This window comes from Sarcophilus harrisii, chromosome 6 (assembly GCF_902635505.1).
Source record: "Sarcophilus harrisii chromosome 6, mSarHar1.11, whole genome shotgun sequence".
NCBI lineage: Eukaryota > Metazoa > Chordata > Mammalia > Dasyuromorphia > Dasyuridae > Sarcophilus > Sarcophilus harrisii.
Window position 1 is genome coordinate 214,614,161 of NC_045431.1, and position 20,739 is coordinate 214,634,899.

At 34.7% G+C, this 20,739-nt stretch overlaps 1 protein-coding gene across 2 annotated transcripts in view; it reads left to right on the plus strand.

Moving 5' to 3' along the window:
* Nucleotides 1–20,739, plus strand: part of METTL15 (methyltransferase like 15) — a 178,391-nt gene that overhangs the window by 140,721 nt on the left and 16,931 nt on the right. For both annotated transcript variants that reach the window (XM_031941811.1, XM_003773651.4), the window contains exons 4-5: nt 4,386–4,577; nt 10,509–10,687. In XM_031941811.1, the coding sequence (XP_031797671.1) occupies nt 4,386–4,577; nt 10,509–10,687 (371 nt within the window). The remainder of the gene's footprint in view (nt 1–4,385; nt 4,578–10,508; nt 10,688–20,739) is intronic.

Genomic DNA, 20,739 nt, shown 5'->3' on the forward strand with positions numbered 1-20,739 from the left:
TTGTCTTCTTCCCATAACTGATTTTTTGTTCTCTATTCCTAGAATGATCTTCCCCCCTCCTTTACCTGCCCACTTCTCCTTGTAGACATCTTCCCATTTTCAAAGCTTAGCTCCCATATGATCACATCCATGAAGTCTTCCCTGATTTCTCTAACTAAGAATGATTTCTATTTTGTGTGGTCTAATACATTTTATATTTTTCTTATGAAGTTATCATATTTGATTTTATACTTAAAATCAAAAAGTTGTACTTAACTTCCATGCATGGGTCTTATTATTCCTCTTAGATTTTAAGCTTCTTGTGGGTCTCTTCCTGAATAGAATCTATATGGTCTCTGTCCCCAACACCTAGCACCGTTGATTACAGATAATAGGTTAATGATAAATATTTATTTATTGCAGGAACAAAGAAAAGGGCCAGAAAAGGTGGAAGTGCAGTCCTTGATAATGAATTTTAAGTGCAAGGCATTCTTAAAGAGCCGTTTAAGGCAGAGGGAATGAACAAGGCACTAGATGTAGTGTCAGAGGGCCTGGAGAGGAATCTTTCTCTGCTGACCAAGGGATTCAACAACTTAACCCTTCCCTGGACTATAGTAGCCTCATCTGTATCATGAGGGAAGTGAAGCTGGATAGTTCTAAGATTCTTTGACTTCTCAGATCCAGGATCAAAAAGTTATCAAACTGTGCATACCCTTTGAGCCAGCAGTGTTACTACTGGGCTTATATCCCAAAGAGATTTGCAGGGAAAAGAAGGGAAAGGGACTCGTGTGCAGAAATGTTTGTGGCAGCCCTCCTTGTAGTGGCAAGACACTGGAAACTGAGTGGTTGCCCATCAATTGGAGAATGGCTGAATAAGTTGTGATATATGAATGTTATGGAATATTATTGTTCTGTAAGAAAAGATCAGGAAGATAATTTCAGAAATGCCTGGAGAGACTTACATGAATTGATGCTGAGTAAAATGAGCAGAATCAGGAGATCATTGTACATGGCAACAAGATTATATGATGATCAATTCTGATGGATGTGACTCTCTTCAACAATGAGATGATTCAAACCAGTTCCAATTATTCAGTAATGAAGAGTAATCTACACCCAGAGAGAGTACTATGGGAAATGAGTGTGGACTACAACATAGCATTTTCTTTTTTTTTTTTTTTTTTTTCTGTTATTATTTCCTTCTCAGTTTTTTTTTCTTTCTTTCTAGATCCACATTTCTTGTGCAGCAAGATAACTGTATAAATATGTATATATATATTGGATTTAACTTATACTTTAACATATTTAACATGTATTGGACTACTTGCCATTTAGTGAAGGGAGTGGGGGGAAGAGGGGAAAATTCAGAACAGAAGGTTTTGCAAGGGTCAGTGTTGAAAAATTACGTACGCATATGTTTTGTAAATAAAAAAACTATAATAAAAATTTTTAAATAAAAATAAAAATTTGACTCAGTTCTCTATATATCTTAGAAATTAGGCTTTTGTCAGAAACTTTATAAAAATTATTTTCTAACTTTCTGCTTACCTTTTTTAATCTTGGATACATTTGTTTTGTTTGTTCAAAACCTTTTTAATTTAATGTAATCAAACTTTTTTTACATTTCATAATGTTCTATATTTCTTGTTTGGTTATAAATTTCTCCTTTTCCCAAAGAACTAAAAGGTAAACTATCCCTTGCTATCCTAATTTGCTTATAGTATCATCCTTTATGTCTAAATCATGAACCCATTCAATATTATTTTGGTATAGGGTATGATATTAGAAAGTATTTTCTAAAATGTACCCTAATATAGCAATAACTGAAAAGAAATATGTCTTTTGATTAGTGAATGACCAAACAAATTGTGGTTTAGGAATGGCGTGAAATACTATTGTTTTTAAAAAGCAACAAACATAAAGAATTCAGAGAAACATAGAAAGACTTGCATAAAATAAACTGATAGAGAGTGAAATGTAGAACAAGGAAAAAAGCTGACCTAACTACTGCAGTAATGTGAATAAAAACACCACCAGAAAAATACCAAACTTTAATTAATTGTAGCAACTACTTGTTCTGGAGAATACACACAAAATAGATCTCTTTCCTCTAAGTTCAGAAATAAGGAATTAAAGTGTATAGGAGTTTATATACGAAGCTAAATGTGTTTAATGTGTAGGTTGGTGTTAACTATTTTTTGTTACAAAGGAGGACTGGGGGCTGATAGAAGGGCATTGTAAGAGGGCAGGGAGTAGGAATTGAAAAATTACTGTTGTGTGAAAATAAAAAGCATCAGTAAAACAGAAAATGTCTTAAACACCCAAGCGTAATATATCATAGTGAGTGGGTAGACTGAATGTTCATTGTGAACATGGGGTATAGGAAGACCCTTGCATGATGCTTGGTCAAGCCTGACTTCAGTAGTAAAATGAAAACACTTCATTTCATCTTTATTTTTTCCTGTCTCTGAAATATTCCTTTCTTTCATGCCATTCCAAAAACATTGTGATTTCTGTAGGTTTATTGATTGTTTAATTGTCTTCATTTAATTCCTTTACTTTAACCTATTTTCTTATATTTAACAAAGGTAAATATGAAGAGCTGGTAGATTTGTGAACTAAATTAATCTCTCTAATATATAACTTGAATATTAATTGCAAAAAATTCCATGTATAATTTTTATTTTTTTATTAAAGCTTTTTATTTTTCAAAATATATGCACGGACAGTTCTTTAACATTAGCTCTTGCAAAACCTTGTATTCTAGTTTTCCCTCCCTTCCCCCATGCCCTCCCCTAGATAGCAAGTAGTCCAATATATGTTAAACATGGTAGAAATATATCTTAAATCCAATATATACACCATGTATAATTTTTAAAATTTTCTGGATAATAACAGGGTAGTTTTTCAGTACTTCTGTTTTATCTTCCTCCTTTCAAAGTCATTCTTAAAATTCATGTAATAGTCACCATCCCTACTCAGGGTAGATTTTCTGTTTCATAACATTACAGCTAATCTAATGAACAAGGAGTGGAAGGGAAAGAGAGGATTTAGGAAGTCCTAGAGGCAAGCTCATCTCATTCATATTGTCCACTCCTTATCTCTACCACCATTGCTTTCTACAAGCTGCGTCTTACCTTTGTCGTTAGATTTACTCTTAATCATTTACTTACACAATCCTCTTTTTTACTTCTTCTTTGGGATGTGACCTGTTTTCTGCTTTTATTGATGCTATAATTTGCCTCTTTCTAATATTATTCTGGTGATACTATGATTTCCTCACATAAAAACAATGTCATCAGTCATACCTATGCTTTGAAATAGTTTTCTAGTAGTGAGAATGAATTTGTGCCAATTCATCTATATATTATCTTGAATGTTATTTTGTATATTTGGTGTATTAAGCTTTTGTCATATTTATGAACTATGTGAGTGAATAAGTGATTGAGTGAGTTAACGACCTTAAACTACAAATCATTTGATATGATGCATACTCCTGTAAAACTATTATCTAAAGTATAAATGTACATTAAATGTACAATTACATGTTAAAACATTCACTTGAAATGTCTATTAAAATTAATTTTATTTACTTGTTCATTTAAGTTAAAAATAGATTGACATTGACATGCAATTTGGTTCACAGATAAAGTTCTACAAGTGGGAATGTACAGAATACTTATTTTAGCTATTTAGAGGGCAAGAAAAATATAAGGAAAAAAGCTACAAATAATAAACATAACAGCTTTTTTTGGCTTCTGAGTAATAATTTATTAGTCCCAGTGGGGTTGTTTTTGATGATATAGTCTTTATTTTTTTATCATGGTAAAAATAGAAAAGTCAAAATGACCTTTTTTGTATTAAATTTGTCTTAACATAGTATACAAATTCTTTCAAACTTAAATGTAACTTCCCTTTTTTTTAATTGGTGTTTTGCCATGTTTTCTGGGAGTTACCCTCTTAATCTTTAAGATATGGCTAGTATGGGAAGATATTAAAGATGTATTAACTTGTTTCTTTCTTGACTAATCCTTAATTAGTTTTTATACACAATTATTTTATTATCAATTAACAAGGGAACACTCAAAAAATTGATATATATGCATAAAGTTTAAGATAGGCAAAGAGATTAAGATAATTTTTTGCAGATTGGACATTTTTCTATTACTATGTTTAGATTTTGTTCTACTTGTTATAGTTGATCATTTAGTAGGGTATGTTAATATTTGCTGGATAATATTACCTAATAAGTATTGATCCATCTGTAGAGTTGGATTAGTGTACCTCAAACGCCCTTAGGTTCTATGATACTTATTTGGATGAGTTTCTATCCATTGATGATGCCAACAAAGGAAATGCATTAATATTAACAAAATTATTTCTCTCTGTGTATGTTTTGTTTCCAGAAAACAGATTCGAGCTTTGCTAGGCCAGTTTAGCCAAGCTGAGGCCATGTTAATTAAAGCTGGAGTACAGCCCGGGACTGTTGATGGAGTTCTTCTGGATCTTGGGTGTTCCTCTATGCAACTTGATACTCCTGAAAGAGGTTTTTCCTTTCGAAAAGACGGCCCCTTGGACATGAGGATGGATGGTGGCAGGTGAGTATTGATAAAACACTTCTTCTCACAAGAAATCAATTTCTCAACAACACTCTGAATTTAATTTCCTTTTTCGACTGCAGAATTCCCATCACTCACCCATACCTAAACCTACACATATATAATAAATCAACTTTAGGTTTTGGGGTCTTTTTTTGGCAGGGAAGGGGTGTTTACCATTGTAGATTTCTGTCTTTCTGTGTATTTTGGTCTTTATATTTAAAGTAATCATTTTCTAAAATGAATATTCTTAAATTTTTAAATAAAAAAAAAGTCACTTCTCACTACTGTCACAAACTCAGGAAGGGATTGACTTTCCTACCTTTATCATTATAGCTATAATAGCCAAAATGAAGTTTCCAATCAATAAAAATCTCTAGTTTCACATTTCCGATTAGTAGTTTTCTGAAAGGCCTGGAGAGACTTACACGAACTGATGCTGAGTGAAATGAGCAGGACCAGGAGATCATTATATACTTCAACAACAATACTATATGATGACCAGTTCTGATGGACCTGGCCATCCTCAGCAAGGAGATCAACCAAATCATTTCCAGTAGAGCAGTAATGAACTGAACCAGCCACGCCCAGAGAAAGAATTCTGGGAGATGACTAAAAACCATTACATTGAATTCCCAATCCCTATATTTATGCCCACCAGCATTTTTGATTTCCTTCACAAGCTAATTGTACAATAATTCAGAGCCTGATTCTTTTTGTACAGCAAAATAATGTTTTGGTCATGTATACTTATTGTGTATCTAATTTATATTTTAATATATTTAACATCTACTGGTCATCCTGCCATCTGGGGGAGGGGGTGGGGGGGTAAGAGGTGAAAAATTGGAACAAGAGGTTTGGCAATTGTTAATGCTGTTAAGTTACCATGCATATAACCTGTAAATAAAAGGCTATTAAATTAAAAAAAAAAAAAAAAAGTAGTTTTCTGAGACGAAATTGAACAAGGTTGAGCTCAACAAAATGTTAATCTTACTTTGTTTCCAATGTAACTCTTAGAGAATGGCTCTACTACTGGGAGGTTTGTACAATAAACAAAGAGAGGAGACATTTTGAGAAGTGGGCAAGCACTAAGCCCTGGGGAGAAGAGGAAAGGCTCTCCATAGGAAGTAGCACAGGAGAGGAGCCTAGAGGAAGAGCCCCAAGGAAAGCCAGGAGGGTGGTCACAGAGCCAGAGAAGAACAAGGAAGCCATGGGACTAGGAAGCAGAAAGTGATTGTAGATATCCCGAAACATGGTGGGAGCAGCAACCTTTCAGTCCAATCCAGGAGTTCACACTGTATCCTAGAAGAAGGGGAGTCAGTTAGCATTGATTAATTGCCCACTCTGTGCCCAGCATTATATGAAGACCTTTACAAACATTACCTGGTTTAGCCCTCACAACAGCTCTGTTTTATAGTTTTGGAAATCAGAAGTGAAGCCACCTGTCCATGGCGGTGTTGGAAGTTGGCTCTTCCCGACTCAGCCTAACCCTCTGCCCCTGCACCAGATGTGGTCTTCCAGGCATTCAGTTGTGTCGGATTCTCTGGGGCCCCACAGACCTCCCTGGGGTTTTCCTGCCATTTCCTTCTCCAGCGAATTTAGTCAAAGAGGGCCGAAATGACTTGCTCAAACTCATCCAGCTGTGCTGTGCTTTCAAAGTAATGGAGCGGCCTAAGGCCTCTTGAGAAGTAAGGCGTATTTTGTGGGGATGGGGCTCTAGCTCTGCTGCTTTCTTTTACATTGAGGCTCCTCCCAGGACTTTCTCCAAGGTCACCCAGGCCTTAAGTCCCAAAGCAGAGACTCCCACTCTGATCCTCAGTCACAGATTGGACGTGTGCCCTAAGGAACTACTCAGCTTCTCTTGTAAGCTACGGGGAGGAGGCACTGGAGAGTGGGGGCCCCAAGGGACCAATGCAGAAGCTGGAGGATAATTTGTACACTAAGGTCAGTGCTGCACAAACAAAGCTGTGGGAAGTCTGATCGATGCAATGACTGTGGTCTAGGCAAGAGGTCATGAGGGCCTGCCTCCAGTGAGGAGCAATGAGGAAGGCAGTGAGCAAGAGCAAGACTGGACAAGTTCCTGTAAGGAAGCTGAGGGAGGGGCAGCTACAGGGTTTTGAGGCTGGGAGACAAAAAGGAACACGACATTAGGAGTATGAGGAAAGAAAGTGATTTAATAAGATCAGTTCTGCTTTGGAAATATTAAAATTTGAAATGTTTGAGATATCTAGATGGATGTGTCTAGGAGCCAATTAGTGATAGGTGCCTGCAGCTCAGGAGAGAGACTAGGGCTTAATATGGAGATTTGGAAGTCAGTGAATAATGATAGCTTATGAGATCATTGAGAAAGTGTAAAGGGAGGAAAAAAGGCATCCCAGAGCAGACATGTCCAGGCAGCAGAGGACACTGAAAGATACTTCCCAAAGGAGATTGAGAATAAACCAACAGCTAAGAGGAAGAGAATGTCATGTCCTGAAAGCCAAATTTTTACTTTTGAATGTTATAGATCATTTTCTTATGGTAATTAAATGGGACATTTTGTTATTTTTCATGAATGTGCATAAACATTCTCATGAAAAGAGTGTTTACCAAGAAGGGATTTTTCTTTGTATATTCCCAGTACCTATGAAAGTGTCTGGTACATAGTAAGCTATGTACAAATTAACTAATTTAAAGTAAGTACAAATTAACTAATCTATCCCATTGGTGAAAAAAATAGTAAGTTCTAATTTGAATGTGTTGAATTTTAGGTGTCTTTGAAACATCCATTTCGGAATATCCAAAAGGAACTTAGTGATGTAGGACTGGAGATATGACAAATTGTCAGGGAATATAAGGAGGAAGAACAATACCTTGAGTGATTAATGGAAAATCACCAATATCTTCTCATGTTTGAAAATTGAGGTTGTTGGGCAGCAATCACTAAGTGATGCCCAGCAAATTTCTTTTTTTCAATTGTTGTGCAAGAAGAAGCTTCAGACCTTCAACAATAAACCAAATTTAAATCTTGGTTATCTTTAGCGACCATCAACTTCAAATGAAAAAGTAATGTGTAAACAAAGGAATATGGTGGCTCATGATGTGCATTCCTATGATTCTTTGAAGCAGGCAAGATGAAGAACATGTATAAATAGGATTTCAATACATTAGAAGGGAAAGTTCTAAGAAGGAAAAAAAAAATCACACAGATAAGATTTTGGATCATCTGTAAGAAGTCCTACTTTAACACTATAGTAAACAGTAGGCAAACTCTTAGAAAAGCTCTCTGTGTAGGTTCCCTCCATTCTCTCAAATCTCATCCATTTCTCACCCCCTTGCAACATGGCTTCTGACTCCACCACTCAACTGAAAGTACTTTCTACAAGATTCTCTATTAAGTCTTAATTGCTAAATCCAATGTCCTATTTGAGCCCTTCATTCTTGAATTCTCTAAAACATTCTATAATGTTGAAAACAAATCACAACTTTTGGATAAATTCTCCTACCCGATTATTTATAATGTTGTTCTATAAGACCACATAGATAATTCTCCTACATATCTAGTCATTGTTTCTACTCAGCACCCTTCACTGGACCATTGTTCATGTCTTGTATCCTATGGATGGACTCTGTCTAGAAACCCCTTCTTTTCTCATTCTTGATGAGGTCGTCAGCTTCCATGGGAATCAGTTATAATCTGTAACCAAATGACTATCAGATCTCCACATCCAGTCATTATCTTCCTCCCAACTTTACCAGCTGCCTCCTGGGTATTTCCATTTGAATGTCCCATAGGGATTTCAAATTCAGTGTGGCCAAAATAGATGCCATCATTCTTCCCACTAAACCCATTCCTTTTCATCCTATTTTTGTCACCTTCTGGTGAGCTGGGTTTTTAACCTAGAAGTAACCTCAACTCTTCAACTGCTATGTCAAGTTGATTAACAACTTGTATTCATTCGGACCTACCACATTGTTTGCTATTCACACATTCATGAAACAAATTTAGATTATCATTACTTCTATCCTAGACTGTTCTAGTAGCCTCCTTCCAACTTCTCCTCTCTCAATTCCATCTCCCCTACCCCCCGACAATTGTCTGCCCTTGTCATTTCACTGTGAACTAAGCTTTAGCAGCATTTACATCGATTTTTACAGAAGACAGAATCCTTTTTGACATTGGAAATCCTTCGCAATCTTGCTGTTATCTTTCCAATTTGCTTTCACATTACTCCCCATCATCCTACTGTCTTCCAAACTGGCTTTCCTTCTTTTCTATACATGGCATTTCATTACACCCTTTGTGCCATTATCCCTACTGCCTCTCATATCTGCAATGCTCTCCTTCATCAACTCTGTCTCTTGAAAACCCCAAGTTCAAGTCAGATAGACAGACCTCTGGACTTAAAGATAAGAAGACTTGGATTTGACTCCTGCTTCCTGTGTTTACTATATGAATGATCCTGAGAAAGCACATAACCATTCTAAGCCTCAGTTACCTTGTCTGTAAAGTGGGGATAGTTACAACAACTCTCTCTTCACTTACTGTGAAGTGCCAATGAGAGAATGTATATGAAGGGCTCTGCTAACTTCAAAGTAATAATATTGACTTTATCTTCCCTAATAGCTTCATTATCATAGCTAGCTTCTGTAATTTACTTTGTAAATATTTTATATTTTCTTATCTGTGTATATGTTGTTTCCCCCTCAGGAGAAAGTAAATTCTTTGAGGAAGGGATTTTTCTTTGTATATTCCCAGTACCTATGAAAGTAGTAACATGTGATAAATGCCATATTAACTAATCTATCCCAGTAAAAAACCAAGTCAGGTCTCAGTTGCCCTCAGGGTTTCATGGCTCTTTAAATAGCATGTTAATTAAGATATTCTGAAATACTGATGTTCCTTTCCCCCTCAACTATACTAATTTCTCCTTAATTTTAACCAAAAAATGGTATTTCTCCTTTTTTCCTGCATTTTAAAGGTCCGTGCATGCTGAGAACTACTGGTTGGCTGCATCTTGATTTTATTAGTTGAATCAATTCCTTTATTTTTTTGACTATTTTCTCTATGTTATATGTGTGTTTGTGTGTGTATATTTCCATATATATATATGTAATGTGTGTATGTATATACTTTATATGTATGTGTATATGTATATATACACACACACACACACACACAACAACAACAATAACATGTGTATATATGTATATAGGATGTGAATATATATCCATCCATTCATATATGTTGTTTCCTTCAATAAAATGGAAGTCCCTTGAGAGGAGGAAGTATAGTTTTTGTCTTTGTATTTCCAGTGACTAATATATTATTATCCAGAATATACATAATAGGTACTCAATAAATACTTGATGATGGAGTTAGCATTTCAGTTTTGTTTAACTATTTTTAGTTCTTAATATTCCTTGTCAGAAAATGACATCATTGTCATTGTGACTCCTCAAGATGTTCTCATGCCCGAAACTGACCAATTGCATCTTTTTTCAGGCCTTTTCAGAATTTGTATTCAGTCCCTCTTATAAAGTAGCAAATGCATTTTCTCATCCTCAATATTGCCATGTTATTTATCTCTAGATTCTGATGTTCCTGGCAGGTCCTCTACCTGCCTAACTGAAAACATTATTCAGAATGACTGACAACATAGATATGATATAGAATTAGAAAGATACTAAATATTTCCCACTGTTTTAGGCTAAAGAAGCCCTTTTAAAACAATTTTCTTACACATATTAAGATTGTTTTAATTGTTTTTATATACTTGTTAATATTATAAATAGATATGGTGGTAAAGGGAACATTCCTCCTATATTTTACAAAATTCTAATCTCTTATTTTAAAACCTCTAAAGTCCTCTGTGTCTCATAACCCTAAAGCTTCACCTCTCGTCAATGGAGGCTGACGTCAATAAACTAATTGGCTCTTCTTGTGCGTAGGTACCCTGACATGCCCACTGCCGCTGATGTTGTGAACGCCTTAGATCAACAGGCACTTGCATTGATCCTGAGAACATACGGGGAAGAGAAGAGTGCCAAGAAAATCGCCTCAGCAATCGTTCAGGCACGCAGGATCTACCCTATCACCAGAACCCAGCAGCTTGCCAGCATTGTTGCAGGTATCCTCATTAATTCCAAACAGTGTCTGAGAGGGGAGGAGAAAAAATATATTAATCCCTCAAACTCCCAGAGGGATCTATTTGTTCCTGAAATCATGCAGGATCTAATTCTGCTTCTCCCTCTCTGATGTCAGCTTTATTTTTGTTTGGTAAGCTCCCAATTTTTTTTCTATCACTGTAGTTTTCTGATTAGTTTAATAATAGATTTTACATGAAGTGATTTATCATTGGTACCTACCAAGCTGTGGAACGTGGAATGACAAGAGCAGAGGCAATTCTTGATCCATTCCTGGAGTTGATAAGCATCCAGTATCAGATATGACATAGCCTTCCTTAGTTTTCAGATTTCTGCATTTTAATATTTTGGGGAAAGTAACATTGCATTGCCCAGCTCCTAAAATAAAATCTGGTGACTCACACCTCTATTCTAAACGACCAGCTAACAAAGGGTATGTGATGTATAGGTTATTTCACTTTGTGAATGCTAACTAAATCAGCCTAAGGGCGTTATTGAAACATTTCATCTCTTCTGCTGTTCCCCATCATAAACCTCCTTTACCAGAATCTAGCTAGGAGGCGCTTTATTATAGTCTTCCTTTTTGAAGCCAAAGTTGTTTCCCAGCTGTGTCCCATGATGAAAGTTTTCCAAGCCAAAAAATACCTCTGCTGTAGTTATTTAATGCCAGTGGAGAGTGAAGATTTTTGGTAGGAACTCTGAAACACATCACTTACTGTTGCCATTTGCCAGAGTCAGAAATGTAGCCAACCAAACTGTATTATAGTTTCTTTTTATCGTTGCGTCTTAAGTTTCCCAAAGAACTAAAGAACTTGAGAAGGTATATTTGGGTTGTTTATAAATGGAACTTGAGATTGGCTGCCTCTACCTTAGAATTACTCATCATTTAGGGAACTAAACTTAATTTTAATTTCAACCAGATCATTAAAATGTAGAGATATTTTAGCAGTTTTTTGACATAATTTAATAAGATCATACTGCACACAATTGGGATGATTGTGACTTACCCACAAAAAATAATGAACTACACCTTTAATTTTTTAATTTCTATGCCTCATGCTTCTTGCTTAACATGAAGATTATTTTTAGATAAGTAAGTCTTGTGGGCAACGTGGGTATCAGCTATTCCATGATATATTTCCTAAGAAGTGTTTACTTAAAAGTGTCTGCATTGTCAGCCTCAGTTTTGAGTAGTTTTCTCTCTTCCTACTCTGTTCCCACTGACCCTAACCTACTCAGGTCCTTTCTATCATTCTTCAACAAATTATATATTATTCTCTCTTCCATCTCAGAAACAAACATAACTAAGAGTCAAATATTGGCCCCATAAGAAAAACACAGTATTTTATAGGTAGAAAATAATCCTTGGACCCTGAGGAGACCATATCTTTATTTCATCTTTGTGTCTATCCCCAGGACCTAGCACACTGTTTTGAATATCGTCAGTGATTAATCAGTTCTTTTTACTTAATTTTAAATGATAAAAATGTAAAATGTTAGAAGTGTAAGGGACCTTAGAATTTATGTACTTCATTTCCTTGATTTTATAGATAAAGAAACAGACTCAGAGATTGATTTTCTCAAGGTCAGATATTTAATTAGTGACAGAATAAGAACTAGGCTTGAAAGCAGAAACTCAGAAATTCTAAGTTTAGCTGCTAACTTGTCCTTGAAAAATAATTTGACTTTTCCACTGTACAAGTGTGCACATACACGTATATACATATATGTTTATGTGTGTGTAAACACAATGGAAAAGTTTTTTCATCTACAAGAATATGTGAAGCATGTTCATTAAAATCCTATTTTTGTGACATGAGAACAATCATAGACTTTCAAAGACTGTGCCATTCTAGTGTCCTACTCTGAAGGACTTTTGTGACATGAGAATGAGCCTGGACTTTTTAGGGATTGTGCTGGGGATCGTTTTCTTGCAGATTTCAGTAAGCTCGAAAAGCTTCCCAAAGGACATATTCCTAGGGATGGACTATTTGAGTTCCACTAGAACTCCAGCTTACCTATGTTTTGAGAGCCTCATCACTAGATTGACTGAAAAGTAATTAACGTTTCAGCCACAGAAACTTTCAAAGGACACCTGCCAAGTTATCTGGGTAAGATCCTTGTGGGCAAAACTCTGTCCATCTGTGGTAGAACCAGAGATGCTCAAAGTATAGCAGTCATGTGAAGGTACAGAAAAGTGAATCCATAGATGTGTTAAAAATAATTTCCATACAAACCAGTTAGAATCCTACTTTCAGAAATAATAATCACAGCTGATACTTCTCTAGTACATTACAAAGTACTTTCTATTCACAGTTTCATTGGACCTTCCAGACACCCTTAAGAAAATCCAGATAAACATAAGAAGGCTTTATTTATGCTGTAGCATCAACCCCTACTTTTGTGGCTTTATGATTTGTAGATGAGAGATTGTGCTGAATGAAAACATCTAAAAAACCTACACTTGCAAGATCCTGCTATTTTTCACAAGAGTGGTAGCCTTTGATATTCTTAGTGTATGGGGTAACAGCATTCAAATACATATCCTGCTTTATGGGCCAGACATTGTGCTAAGGATGAAAGGTACCAAGGAAGAAGTGAAACCAGCCATCCCTCTGGGGGAACCCCGGGGAATTATGGGAGGGAGAAAGAGTATCCACAGCTGAAGGAACAAAGATAGGATTCAGAGGTGGCAACTGGGTTAAATCATAAGTAAAACCAGGAATGTTAAGAGGGAGAGATGAGAAAAAAGTATCCTGACTAGTTTGTCCATAAAACAAAAATAATATCTGCTCCAACCTCCTCCATAGAGTTATTTTAAAGATCTTTTATAAATTATATTATAAAATATTATTATATTAAAATTAATGAAGACAAATGGGATCCACTATAGAACAGTGGAAAGGAAACTGGATATGGATTTGGGAGACCTGAGTTCAGATACCTGTGTAATAGTATAAATCACTTAACCTCTTGACTTTCCTTTTCATTTCCAGACTTTGAAGTCCCTGCTTTCCTTGAGAACCCAGCTCAGGTCCCCTTCTGAAAAAAAAACCTCTTTCCTGATGCCCTCAGGTGTTAGCACCTTTCCTCCTTAAACTATCTCATTTTTACTTAGCACAGATTTCACATTTACTTGTCTTGCCATTTGTCCCTAGTTATAAGCTTCTTGAGTGCAATGACATTCTTTTTAAATTTATTTTTCTTTAAAACTTCAGAACCTAGCAGAGTTCTTGGCACATAATAGGCAGATAATAAATCCATGTTGAATGAATCAAGAATTGAATTAACATATGTTTCCTATTTCTCCTATTGCATAACAAGCACAATTAAGATTTATAGAATTTAAAGCATTAAATATTCTATAATTTTCTCTTTTTTTTAAAGTGATCTTTTAATTCTTACATGTACAATTCCTCATTGCTTATATGGCTTTATGTCAAAGTGTGATGGACCTTCAATTTTGTTGTTTGTGTGAACTCCTTCCACACTTCTGTCACTTACAGCTTTAGAGGTTGGTGATGCAGATAGTAAATATCAGAGGCAGAATTTGGACCCAGTTATTTCTGACTTCATGATCAGTACTCTCTCTACCTTAATCTGTTATCTCTCAGTGTGAGTTTACCTTCTGAGAATGCCCCTTGTAAAAAAGAAGTTGCCTTTTGCTTTCAGATCTACAGACAATAGCAGAATTGTTAATGGAATAAAGCACAGAAACGGAATTCTAGGGTAGACAGTGATGATCTTAAATTGAATTGAATTGTAATAATTTCTTGAATATGATTTTTGAGTTACAGATTTAGATCTTCTCCAAAATTTCTGCTTCAGTGCCTCATATTCATGTTGAGGTCAGCCACAGTTCTCATAGTATGGTCAGGATAGTACATATTCCAGCAGGTTCTACCCTGCTAGAAAACTTAGTTATAGACAGACCGTGTTTGCTACTCAACATCAAGTATCAAGAGATTCTTCACAAAAAGGTTGATAGAAATTTTCTCTAGTAATGTAGATAATAGGTAAAATACAGAATGGCCCCCAGTTCTGCTTTTGCAATGATGATTATTTGAATGTGTGATCTTTATTTAGTGAAGAGAAAATAGATAGTGAAATCAGAAAACACAAATAACTGGCAGTTAAATGAAAGTATCAAGCACAGTATTTTCTTAAAAAGCTATCAAAGGATCTGTCTGTACATGCACCCAAAAGCAGCATGAAGTATCAGGATGTTATGAGTAAAATCACTTCACAAAACAGTGAAAAGCTAGTGATGGGAAATGAGCCTGCCAAGAGTTTGGTGTGAGACCAAGCTAAATCAGATCATTATGAAAGCAGTTGTAGATTAAACTGGAAAGACAACAAATAGATGTGAAATGAAGCAGATTTGCCAGTGTTTCTATAACAGTCTGTTCTTATCTATGATTATAGTAGAAGAACAATGTTGGTTGTCATCTCTATGTTCTGAGATACATGGAAAAAATCTCTGAAGACAACAAGATTTTTAAGGAATTCTGCTATTAATGTTATGTGAGTTCTTATATTAGGGACCCAATTTTAAAGATATTTCAACAAACCTAACTTTAACAGTAATATTCTCCCTGCTGTGAATTATGGAACATTTGGTCTCTTTAAAGAAGTTGTTGATTTAATAAAAAGGGAAATGGATAAAAAGTAAACATATATGATTCATCATTTTTAGAAGACCCATAACCCCACAATTTCAGAATAATCTAAATTTCAAGTGACAAAAGACAATAGAAAGATACATAATAGGTAGAAGTAGGATGAACCATCTTACCAGCTATCCTGTGCCTAAGGTATATAATAAGAGAGATCATCAAGGATTGGAAAATCTGGAAATTGGCTTTTTTTTTATGCAGTGTGACTTTAAAGGTAGGGTAGTGGATACAGTGATGGACTTGGAATCAGGAAGCCTGAATTAAAGTTCTGCTCCTTATTCTTATTGAATGAGTGACCCTGAGCAAATTGAGGAAGCTTTTTCAATCTCAGTGTCGCCATCTGAAATATGATGGTCATAAAATACTAACTTCCCAAAGTTGTTATGAGGATCAGATAAAAAAGTGTATATAGAATACTGCAAAGCTTAAAGCTAGGATAAGTATTAGCTATTATTCTACCAGGGACAGCACACATGCTCTACAGAGCCACAGAAGTTTGAAAGAACCAGATGAAACTCCCCTGTATATTAGCTAGATCCTCTTAGAGGATTTCTAAGAAGACATAAATAAGAATTTTCCTGGTTGAGAAGGTATGGATAGATTGGGTTCTGCACCTTGGAAAAGAGCCATTACAGTGTTATTAGATTTTTCTTAGCTCTGAATCCTATCAATCTTGACATTTAGACTTTGAATGAAATCAGAAGACAAAAGCAAATTGTAGCTAAAGAAAGGATGGCTCACAAGCTTTCTTTTTGGTGAGAGAAATAATAGAATTGGGGGAGTCAGTCTTAATATGCATCCAATAGCAACAAGAAACATAGGTTTATTATTAAGTTATTCACCTCGTGTGTTATAGTGCTTATGGCATTGCCAAAAAAAAAAAAAAAAAAAAAAAAGAATCAGGAAGATAAATGCAACTTAAGCTCCACTATCTATTGCAAAGAATTAGGAGGAAAAGAAATGCTACAAAGGATTCCATAAGACCCTTTATCTAAAGAGCATATTAGGATACAGCCAAAGCAGTCCTGTGGGGGAAAAGTAGAGCTCTAAACACTTTAATCAGCAAAAAACGAGAGAAACGATCAATGAACTGGTCACAAAACTAAAATAAATTAGAAAAACAGCAAAATTTAAAGCCTCAACTAAACATCAAAATAGAAATAATGTAATAAGATGAACAAAATTAAAAGTAAAAATAAAATCTGTTAAATTGATAAAAAGGGGGAGCTTGTTTTTTAAAAAATTAAAAACAAATCATTTAGTTTGATTAAAGAAAGAGAGAAAGAAAAAAATAAAATGCCAGTATAAAAAGAGAAAATCAATATCATTGGATCACAAATTTAGAATTGGCTATCTAGTCTGACCTCCTTCTCCCCCCCCCTCCCGCTCCCCAAGGTGAAGAAATTGAAAATGATCTACATACTAACTGCCAGAGCTCAGATGTTTTCTGACTCAATTGAGGGATCTTTGAATTCTGCCATGCTGCCTCCAAAATTATTAGAGATCATCTTTCCCAATTATATGTTAACGAGGCTGACCATTTAAATGAAATGAATTATTATTTATAAAATATAAAATTCCCAGAGAAATAGAATAAGAAAAAGAGAATTTAAATAACCCAATTTCCAAAAAAATTGAATAAGTTATTCATGAAATTCAAAAGGGAACAGCCATTAGACTAGATGACTTTATAAGTCAATGAAAAAAATAATTCTAATATTACATAAACTCTTTGAAACACAGAAAAAAAGAAAAGATACTACTAAATAACTATGATGAGTCAGAAGTGATCTTGATACTTCGAGTGATGAGAGAAACAGAGAAAAAAATTACAAAGCAATATGAATATCAATATGAAAATTACTTAAAAGATCAGTAAATTGTCAACATCAGCATATCAAAAATGTTTGCACACTGTGACCAGGTATAGCCTATAGGAATACAAAATTGATTCAGTATTAGTAAAAACTATAGACATATTAATAAGAATTAAAATCCAGGGGAATAAATGTATGTTTTTTAGTTTAGTATTGATGTAAAACCATGAATCTAACATTATAGGTAATGGAGATAAACTAAAGGTCTTTCCAAAAAGATCCTAAATTGATCAAGATCAATGCCAACATTAAGGCAGTAATGTTCATTATCACAACTATTATTTGACACAGTTCCAGAAATTCTAGCTATGGCAGTTTTGAAGCTAATGTAATGATATACATAGAAAACTAGCCAACTAAAAATTTAATTGAAATGATAACTTTAACAAAGTTGAAGGAAGTAAAATAGCCCCACATAAATTATCAGCCTTTCTACATGTTTCCAGCAGGAAAAAATAGAGAACTCTTATTTAGAATAATTTTAGAATAAATAAAATATTTGTAAATCTATTTAGCAAGAACAACAGGAATTAATGTATCAACTTTTTGTGGAAAGAGAAGTGGATCTTTGGCTGATGTAAGAAAAATGCAAATTCTATCTAAATTATTTTATTCATTCAAAATACTGATTAAACTAACCAGAGAATCTCTTTAGACAGCTAGAAAAAAAAATAAAATTCATCTCAAGAAAAAATTATATTGTTGTTGTTATTTATCCTTTATTCTTGAAGAAGACCATGACATTAGGGAGATGATACCATGATATGCAAATAAATTAAAGTGAAGGAGGGCTGTGCAAGGTCACTTGTGTCACTTTCCCTTTTAGAGATATAAATATAGATAGGAAGACCGGAGATGGCCTTGGATGCAGTGGGATACCTGTGCCTTTTTAAGCTAAGATCTTTAGCAAGTCTCAGTTTTGACTGAGGGAGGCCACATTCATTTAGTGATTAAGGCTAAGTAGAAATTGAGGAAAAGAATGACCTCTTTCGCCCAGTCCAAAAAAAAAATATCTAAATAAATAAATCTGGGAAGAGAAGACTTTCAGGGTTTCTGACAAAAACAGAAATGGCTGCTTTTTGCATTCACCCTGAGTCAACCAGGACCCAGGGAACAACCATTTGGGACTTGGCCTGGGACTCATTCTTGGCCGATCTAAGAGTCAGAAATGTTATGTCTATACCCAAAACAATCTTTTTTTGGAGCAAAAAAGCTGAAAATCAAAAGTATATCCAATAATTAGGTAATAGCTTAACAATTATGGTTATGAATATCATGGAACATTATTGCACCATAAAAAATGCTGAGAGTTTCAGAAAAACATTGAAAGATTTAATTAAACCAATTCATAGTAAAGTATGTGGGACCAGGAGAACATTTTATGTAGAAATAACATTATAAAGTAAAGCAAATTTGAAATACTTAAAAACTGATAAATACCTTGACACCTTCAGAAGGCCAGTAGTGAATCAGATTACACATAACCTAACTCAAGAAGAATGAAATATATTTTTGGACATAGCAAGTATATTTGTTTTACCTTGTTTTACTTTGCTCTGCTTATTTGTTGCAAGGATTGTGTTTTTCTTTTGTTTTTATGGTGTGGGGTAAAGGGAAGCAGGAAAGAAGCCAAACAATGTTGCCAAAAAAAAAAAAGACATTAAAATCATTTTTAAAGTGCACAGAAAGGAAATCCAGAAGGAAACACACAAATGACACAGCTTTGAAAATTATATGTTGATTTTTATGATGACTTTTTAATACAAGCAAGCTGTATGTAATGGAGAACCTTACATTTAATCCTCTTTTCTGTTATATTTTGTAAAGGGGAATATCTCTTTTTTTATGTTTGCAAAGTTCAGAATTTTTAAAAAGAATAATTTACATGTACATCTTGGATGAAGAAAAGAGGAAGGAAAAATTTACTAAGTAAGACTTGACTACTGCAAACCACATCTTAATTATCATATAGTTGACTAAAAAGGAAATTCACTATGTTTATCATTTGTTGACTAAATTTTTAATCATGGTAGAGCCAAATTGGCACTGCTAGACTGTCTTCCATCACGGCGCCTCTTATGTGTGCTTTATAGATACAAGTTTCCTTGAAAAGTATAACATTGATGACTTTCTTTAGTATCCCTTCTGATTATTAACATCAAATAAGTAAAAGGTCAAGGTCACCCTCTCCCTTTGTCAAGACCAAATCAGGTCTCTTTTTTACATGACAAGTATTGGAAAACATGTATTACATCGCCCATAAATCTTCTCAATTCCAGTCTTTTTCAAGCATCACTAATTCTTTTAACTACTATGTCCTAATTTCATGTCTTCACTGTACTGGTCATTTTCCCAAGAACATAATCCAGCTTTAAATGTGTTGCCCAGAATTGGGCACAGTATTCCAAAAATGGTTTGACTCCATCAGAATATATTGGGATCAGAAGCTTCCTCATTCTCGACAATATATTTCTATTAATGCAGTCTGCAGTTCTTTCTGTTTCCACTTCATAGTTTTGACTCATACTGTCTTCACAGCCCACTAACACTCCCATGTCTTTGGCACTGAAGACTATTTTCTAACTATATCTCACCCATCTTGTACTCGTGCAGTTCATTTATTACCAGATAAAGTTTGTAGTCTCTTCCAATCTATGATGCTATGATTAGAGTTGACTGAAATTACATGGTAGTAAAGTTTATATGAAGTGTGAGGAATTTGTTAAATGCTGTTTGATGCTGTTGCATTGCAATTTATGGTGTGGTTATCACCTGAAAAAAAATTAAGTAAGGTTTATTGTAGCTCGTGTGCTGGATACATAGTCAAAACATAATGTTTGTTGAAGAATAAAACAATGGAAGATTTGTATGTTCCCAGAGTGAAATTTAATTCATATAAAAACAATAACATTGAAAATAGTTACTGACAGTTATAGTCTTTTCTTTACCTTTTTAGTGTGTATCAGCTGTGTATTTTATGGGGTGCAAAAGAAAAATATTCTCTCTTCCTCCCCATGCCGTCCATCTCTTTTGTAAGTATTCTTTCCTCTGGCTTCTACTTGGAAGGAAGGACATTTAGACTTATTTATTTAGTTAGTTAGAGGAGGCAATTGGTAGCATGATGGATAGAGTCAGGCCCTTCAGTCAGGAAAGATTGAGTTCAAATCCAACTTTAGATACTTACTAGTTGTGTGACCCTGAGAAAAGCACACCCTCAGTCTCCTCATCTATCAAATTGGAATAATAATAGCACAGGGTTGTTATGAGAATCAAATGAGATAATATTTGTAAAAGCTTTCAACAGATTACCTGGCACATAATAGGTGCTCTATAAATGCTCATTCCCTTCTCTCCTGGTTCTACAGGGATGTTGGCTGGAGGAAATGAGGAGAATTTAGTTACAAGAAAGAAGAAAATAGAAATCAAACTGTTCACAAAACTTTGACAACCATTATTTTAAAAAGTAGTGATTTTCCTCAAATT